This window comes from Schistocerca serialis, chromosome 1 (assembly GCF_023864345.2).
Source record: "Schistocerca serialis cubense isolate TAMUIC-IGC-003099 chromosome 1, iqSchSeri2.2, whole genome shotgun sequence".
Classification (NCBI taxonomy): domain Eukaryota; kingdom Metazoa; phylum Arthropoda; class Insecta; order Orthoptera; family Acrididae; genus Schistocerca; species Schistocerca serialis.
This window is the reverse complement of record NC_064638.1, coordinates 843,521,496-843,529,692: the sequence shown is the minus strand read 5'-3', so window position 1 is coordinate 843,529,692 and position 8,197 is coordinate 843,521,496. Positions and strand designations below refer to the sequence as shown.

Below are 8,197 nucleotides of genomic sequence, written 5' to 3'. Positions count from 1 at the left end.
TAATCTCTTGGTCTCCCTCTTAAGATTTTTACCCCTCACACTTCCCTTCAATACTAAATTGGTGACCCTTGATGGCTTAGAATGCATTCTATCAACCGATCCCTTCTTTTGGTCAAGTTGTGCCACAAATTTCTTGTCTCCCCAATTCTATTCAGTACTTCCTCACTAGTACGAGATCTACCCATCTAATCTTTGGCATACTACGGTAGCACCACATTTCAAAAGCTTCTATTCTTTTTGTCCAAACTGTTTATATTCACTGTTACCAAGTCTGTCTTCTTCATAAATGTTTTTGTAGCCATTGCCATTCTACCTTTTATATCCTCTCTACTTTGACCATCATCAGTTATTTTGCTGACCAAATAGCAGAAGTCATTTACTATTTTAAGTTTCTTGTTTCCTAATCTAATTCACTTAGCATCACCTGATTTAATTTGACTACATTCCATTATCCTTGTTTCGCTTTTGCTGATGTTGATCTTATATCCAACTTTCAGGACACTGTCCATTCCATTCAACTCCTCTTCCGAATCCTTTGCTGTCTCTGACAGAAGTACAACATCACTGGCGAACTTCAAAGTATTTTATTTTTTCTCCCTAAACTTTAATCCCCATTCCAAATTTTTCTTTGGTTTCCTGTACTGCTTGTTCAATATATACAGTGAATAACATAGGGGACAGTTACAACCATGTCTCACCACCTTCTCAACCACAGTTTCCCTTTCATGCCCCTCGACTCTCACAAACTGCCATCTAGTTTCTGTACAAGTTGTAAATAGGCTTGCACACTCTGTATTTTACCTCTTATACCTTCAAAGAGTATTCCAGTTAACGCTATCTAAAGGTTTCTCTAAGTCTACAGATGCTATAAATTTAGGTTTCCCTTTACTTAATCTGTCTTCTAAGATAAATCGTAGGTCAGTATTGCTTTGGTTGTTCCTACATTTCTCTGAAATCCAAAATGATCTTCCCCAAGGTCAGCTATACAGAATTTGTGCTAGCATTTTGCAACCATGACTCATTAAACTGATAGGCAGGTAATTTTCACAACTGTTAGCAACTGCTTTCTATGGAATTGGAATTATTACATTCTTCTTAAAGTACAAGGATATAGACCCTCTTTAACTGCAACTTGCAACTTTCACTACTTTGCTTAGATCTGGTTACCCATCTGAGCTCTTGATATTCATACAGTTGCTTCTTTTTTCCCCAAGGACGTCTTTGATTTTCCTGTAGGTGATATCTATATTTACCTAGTGAAATACACTTCTAAATCGTTACATTTGTCCTCTAATCATTTCTGCTTTGCCATTTTGCACTTCCCAATTTTCTAAACATCTTTATTCCCTTTCACCAGCTTCATTTACTGCATTTTTTTTATATTTTCTTCCTTCATCAATTAAAATCAGTGTAAGGATTTCTACTAGGCCTCTCCTTTTTACCTGTTTGATCCTCTTCTGCCTTCACTGTTTCATCTCTCAGGAACCACATGTTTGTCTGGCCTTTGTTTTGCTGAGGCATGTAGACCACCCCACCAATGGCAAGGTCCTTGGTTCAAACTGCAAATACATGGATGGTTTGAAAAGTTCTCGGAATCACCACGAGAGGCCAATGCTAGTGCAACGAGTTTTTCATGAGATGTTCATTGGACTGTCACCTGTAAACACATGCCACGTCAGTGCTATTTGAAAAGAGCTGTGGCGGTGACTTGGCTCTGTTGCTGTTCCCGCGTAGCGATTTGCAAAGATGGAAAAAATCGAGATTCCAGCAGTGATTAAGTACTTCGTAAAGAAAGGTATGAAAGCAAAGGACATTGATGCCAATCTCCAGAATACACTGGGGGACTCTGGTCCTTCATATTAAACTGTTGCCCAGAGGATAAATGAATTTAAATTTAGTCAGGAGAGCTTAGATGATGATCTGTGCAGTGATCGGCCAAGATATGTCACTACTCCAGAAATCATTACAAAAGGGCACAAAATCTTCCAGGAGGACGCCGATTAAAAGTGCGCCAAATTGCTCACACTTGCCAGATGTCATCTGAGAGGGTATATCACATAAGCATTAGAAATGAAAGACTTATCTGCAAGATGAGTGCTGCAGCTCTACACACTGGATCAAAAACGCATGAGAATGAACATATCGGAACAATTTTTGGCCCATTTTAGAAGAAACGAACAAGATTTTTGCTCTGGTTTGTGACCATAAATTCAACTTGGGTGCACTACTATACCCCAGAGACAAAACAACAGTCAAAACATACTGATTCTCCGCCACCAAAGAAAGCAAACACAATTCTTTCAGCGGGAAAGGTCATGGCATCAGTGTTCTGGGATGCAAAGGGGATTCTGTTTGTAGATTATCTCCCCACTAGGCAAACAATTACTGGAGAATACTATGCTAATCTCCTGGACAAATTGCAATGAAAGATACGCAAAAAAAGGCCAGGTTTAGCAAGGAAGAAAGTCATCTTCCACCAAGACAATGCGCGCCCGCACACATGTGCCGTCACCATGGCTAAATTACACGAACTAAGGAATGAATTGTTGCCACACCCACCTTATTCACCTGATATGGGTCCATCAGACTTCCATCTCTTACCAGAACTGAAAATTTTTCATGGTGGATGAAGATTCACCTCAAACGAAGAATTGATAGCCGGAGTTGACAACTATTTTGCAGGCCTGGAGGAAACTCATTTTCAAGATGGGATCAAGGCACAGGAACATCACTGGACCAAGAGCATTACTCTACAAGGAGACTACACTGGAAAATTAAAAAAAGTTTCAGTAATTTAAGTACTTTTTCCCTACACCATTCCAAGATCTTTTCAAACCACCCTCATACCTGCCAAAACATCACAGAAAATGCAGCTGACGACTCTTAGGTGAGATGCTGTCTCCCCCCCCCCCCCCCCCCCCCGCGCTCTCTCTCTCTCTCTCTCTCTCTCTCTCTCTCTCTCTCTCTCTCTCTCTCTCTGTGTGTGTGTGTGTGTGTGTGTGTGTGTGTGTGTGTGTGTGTTTACCCCAGATCATATTTTTATATCCTAAGTTTCTGCAACTCACTGTCCCAAAATAAATATCAACAGAAACAGTAGGTTCCTAACATCCATTTTACTGTCCTTCTAACCTAATCTGAAATACAAAGTTTGGGGGCAGAAGAAACTGGCCAAACCCCATGGCCTGAAGCTATTGCTCGAGCTCTCTCAGCCCACTATTCCCATTATCCTTTCTCTGAGACCAGAATACTAATTCCTAGGAACTCTAACCTTGTGGTAGGGTCAACAACCATACCCATGTACAACAGCCTGCAACAGCTAAAAGAATTTAATGGGCTCTGTGAATAGTGTTAAACTTCAGTACAGTTGTATTAACAGCAGTCTCAGCCCAGGCCTGGGTGCAGTACCAGGAATAATCATCACCAGTTTACATGCTGATCATGCCAGTGATGACTGTGTCAAAATTGTCATTTATAAGTAAGTCTTAATGTCACCTGTAGCACACAGGTCAGCAAAAATGGCTCTGAGCACTATGGGACTTAACATCTATGGTCATCAGTCCCCTCACAGGTTAGCAAATCGATTCCGTATGTCTGCAATGTCAGCTGGTGAACAGACTATCCATATTTGTTTCCCGCAGAGCTATCCATCAAGACTGATATCTTTTGGGTAATATAGTCTGATTCACAAACAATGGATGTTTGCACAAGTCAGGAAATGGAAAGGGATTACAGTGTTGCCAGTTGCAAGCAACAACTGCAGCATGTGTATATAAGTGCTCTATGCTTGAAGAAAGCACGTATCCTGCAAATCATCTCTCTCACTTGCTTATGTACAATTTGTCACTTAACATCGCCATCACCGATAACAACTCACAACAAGTGGAATAAAAATTCAGTAAATAACTCGCTACAATCATGTTTAATGCTCACATTGGCTATGACATTCACAGCAGAGCTCTCAGAACACTACTGAACACTCAGAGAATGTGTGACATAGGAGTGCAGAACAAGTATAAACCACCATCGTTCATGACTCAAACTGTAATAGCTGCACAGGCTCAACATCTGGACTGGATACTGTGATATACCCTTGTTCATCCATAAGTCCTCAGTAAGCTGTGATTAAGGGCTATCTGTCCAGTTCTTGGCACTCACCGATGTCAACTTTTACACTGGAATTTGTCAGTTAAAAGGCTTGTTTCCATCATTGGCATGTGGACCATCTACATGAATCAATAAATGTACAAGTTTAATATTGAAGCACCAAATACAGTGAGAAGTAAATAAAATTATGTAGGTAAAATGGAATCAGTTACACTGTTTGATACAGTTCCTAACAACACCAAAAGTAAAACAAAGAAGACGAAAAAAAGATAAAAACGGCATGAGAAATTGGTATAAAAGTTAATCAAGTTTGAGTATGTGTATACAGAATATGTTTTATGTAAAACACGTGTAAATTGTGTAAAGAAACAGGGCAGTAAGAAACCAATATTCCAGTAAATTTTTCATAATTATTTTAATATAAAAACAATACACTACAGACACTGCACCAGAATTACACATACTTTCCATACCACTTATAATCAGCTTTTGACAACCACTTTCTATATCCACCCATATTGTTCTGTATAACATATTTAAATGTGTATGGGTTCATATTCTCCTTTTCTCTTCTTTCTTCATCTTCTTTCATTTTCTGAAGCATTTCATGGCTGACCACTTTAGCCTTAAATGGCAACTTTTGAGCTATCATTTCCAGAAATCCTTTAACCTGGAATTAATTTAAGAAACTCACAGTTCAGAAAATTGAGAAAAATATGTACAGTTTTTTTAACAAGAAGTACCTACTGCTATATTTATTAATTTTGTCATTCAAAATGGATAAATTACAATTTTTCTAAGAACTCAAAGTTTCTGAAAGAGATTTTAAAAGAATCTGATCCAAATTATAATTATAGTAGCGTATACACCCACACTTTCATAATATCAATGAAAAGGATCGTTTGTGCCACCTTCCTGCTCCTGATCTTTCTCTTCAAGGTGTTATATTCTTAATGTTCTCCATGCAGACTACATAGAAAGTTTCACCTTTCAGAACAGGTCAACCAAGATGCACTACACAAGGATTGCTCAGACATCTCAAGACAAGATATAGCTTGCACATTTCAAGGGCTGGAATTTGTTGGCATAGCCTCAGAATTACTTGCAAACTTATGACACTTTATGGCAAACATGCCTCTCAGATTTCAGTAAAAACAAAAATGAGCTTCTATTCAATGGCTGATTATGGACTTACACCAAATGAAAAGACAAGACTCTGCATGGAAGATTGAAATAAAACCCAACAGTTGAACTTTATCAAATATACAGAAAACTGGAATAAAGTGAAGCAAAATGTACACAACGCCAAAATCCAGCATGCCCACTAAGTTGTATGCAGAAAGTCGAATCCTGCAGCTCTGTGGAAAAAGATTGCAGCTTTGATATAGCAAAAGCAAAGTCAAATATTATTTTCATGCCTCTGCACGTGAACCTTTCATGCTACAATACACTATCAGCCAAAAGACAGCACTCTTATGAAGAATGAGTTTTCCTTCAGCCATCTTTTGACATAAACAGCATATAAAACCATATGAAGAATCTCTTCTGAAGTAGTAAGTAATGATGGAGTGAGCACAGATATGATTGAAAATGATCTGAAATTATTATTCCAGTTCATACTGACATTTCCAGTTTCTCTCTCGTTCAGGTTACTTACACTGCTGACTGAAAATAAAGCTTAATTTGACCACTAACAAAGAATAACAACTCAAAATCAAGCTAATAAGTATATAACCTGCAGTACCCAAATTCACGCAATTCACTGATCATAAAAAGTAACAGCCCAACTTAAAACTTACAATAAGTACTACAAATATCATTCAGGCATCTGGAAACATCACAGCACAACCATTTCTGCAATAAAAGTGACTGAGGACATTTAACTTGTCACATATAGATCATTTTAACACTGTGTGGCTTCAGGAAAGCTTTTAATACTGTTGATTTTGAGATATTACTTACGAAAATGAAACTGCCGAATTTCTGACACAGTGCATTATTACTGTGGTTCAGCAGCTACCTTGAAACCTGATGTTAATGAGCTGTCAATGAACTAGTAGAGTCATGCTGGAAACCTCAGGGTTTCCCCATGGTAAAAGGGTGCAGTCCTAAGTACAGTGTTTACCTCCATGTACATCAACTACATTTTATATATGTTATATATTCTCGTAACTATCACTTATATCTTGAAAATGTCCGGCTGTATCTCAGCACCAGTCCCAAAGATCATTGCTTTTGCCATACCGTATGAATGATGACCTTTGTTCATTATTAAGATAGGCACAAAACCTAGATCTTAAGCTAAATCTTAAGAAGTCACAGGTGATCTTTCTATTCAACAAAAGTTTCTCAGTAAAAAGTTTCACAAAACAGTTCCTCCCATTATCCAGCTACCCTATTAAAAAAGTAAGGTATTGGCATAATCTCGGGTAAGTATCCAAGAAAACAAGAACAACAGGATGCAGAAAATCTCTGTTGCCTGACAGAATTCAAAAATTTAGAATACATTTCTACCTACAACATAACACCTACCACATATTTTTCTCATTCTTCCCCCACACCAGTTAATTCCAGATTTTATTCCTTTTGTTATTATGTGAATGCTTCCCCTTGCCAGGAATGCTATGCCATGAAAAAATTACTTAACACAATGTTAATAAGACTGATAACTGACTATTTTCCTATTTTTTTTATTATTAATACTATTATTAACTCATGTACTTTGCATACTGCACATTACCTCTCGAAGAAAGTCTGGTTGGACATAAAAAAGAGGACCTCAAGGCATTAGTTTTGCTGCATGAAATGAATGCAAGCATAAATAAATAGTGCAGTGTGTCTCTTTCTCACTAATTTTTAATCCTTTAGTATAATTTTTCATTGCTCGGTGCTCAGTCAGTCCTAGGATTTGTCTCTCACTCCACTGCTACATTTTCTTACTTCTTTTCAGCTTTCAAGTGCCTTGCTTATCTTGATTACCTCATCTTTACCAGGTCTCAAAGAAGGAATAATCAACATTGAGGGATATGACAGGAATGATCATTCGAAGCAAAAAAGTCAATAAACATGGGCTTTAAAATGGGTGCCTTACAAGCTACAAGCATTGTACAATAGAAGAGATGTGTTTCATAGCAGCAAAGATTAACTAGTACTCATAGTTCTTCAGGTAGCAGTTTAGAGCCCATGTTCACTAGACTTTCAAACAAGAAAGTCTAGTGAACATGGGCTCTATCACTCCCATCATAGTCCTGAATGCTGACCATTCCTCCATGGACACCGCATATAATCTTCAGCTGTGAGTTCATTTTTCACTTAACTCATTTTACTTTTTTATTTTCTATACCTATAATATAACTGCACTTTATTGTAACTACTAAGTGGCCACTATCAATGTCAAACTTGGGTAGGAATGACTACACTGATGTCCAAAATTAAATCAACAAACTACTATTTCCCTGTCCTGTGTCAAATTCATGATATAATCATAAAAACTGTCAACAGATATCATTACAAATGTGTTCTGCATGGAGGATGACATTCCAATTTCTAATCAACGGAGTACCATTCCAGCAATGTCAGGGCACCTATCAAGTAGGGTAGTGTCTGCAGGGTAGTCCCACACCCAAAATCACTGTGTACACAGTCACAGACAGTATGGCACAGAGAAGACACCTACAGACACACTGCTGTGGAGGGCCACAGGAACAATGGAAGCAGAAGAGTCAAAAACTGATGTGGCCTAATGGCTTAATGTGAATTGTTCTGTTGTTTCTCAGATGAGGTGACAGTTTACAGAGACCGAAACAGTATCCCGAAGACCATGACAGGGCTGACCACATGTGATATCAGAAAGAGAGGACCATTATTTGACTGTAAGGTCACAACGGTACTGCCTTATTACTGCACTGCAAGTGGCATCTGACCTCGCAGCATCCCCTGGACATGTTGTATCAAGGCAAACGTTGTACACAAGGCTTCAGCAGAGTGGCCTTTATTGGTGGAGACCTACTGTCTGTTTATCTCTGCCATGTCTTCACATAAGAGAACGTCTAGAATGGAGCCATCAAAATCCCACCTGGGCAGTCGAATGGTT

The 8,197-nt window shown here is 38.4% G+C and overlaps 1 protein-coding gene across 2 annotated transcripts in view; it reads right to left on the bottom strand.

The window, feature by feature from the left end:
• Positions 1 to 4,494: 4,494 nt before the first annotated feature.
• LOC126485042 (39S ribosomal protein L16, mitochondrial) overlaps positions 4,495 to 8,197 on the bottom strand; it is a 30,999-nt gene continuing 27,296 nt past the window's right edge. For both annotated transcript variants that reach the window (XM_050108647.1, XM_050108654.1), the window contains exon 6: positions 4,495 to 4,774. In XM_050108647.1, the coding sequence (XP_049964604.1) occupies positions 4,559 to 4,774 (216 nt within the window). In that variant the 3' untranslated portion in view covers positions 4,495 to 4,558. The remainder of the gene's footprint in view (positions 4,775 to 8,197) is intronic.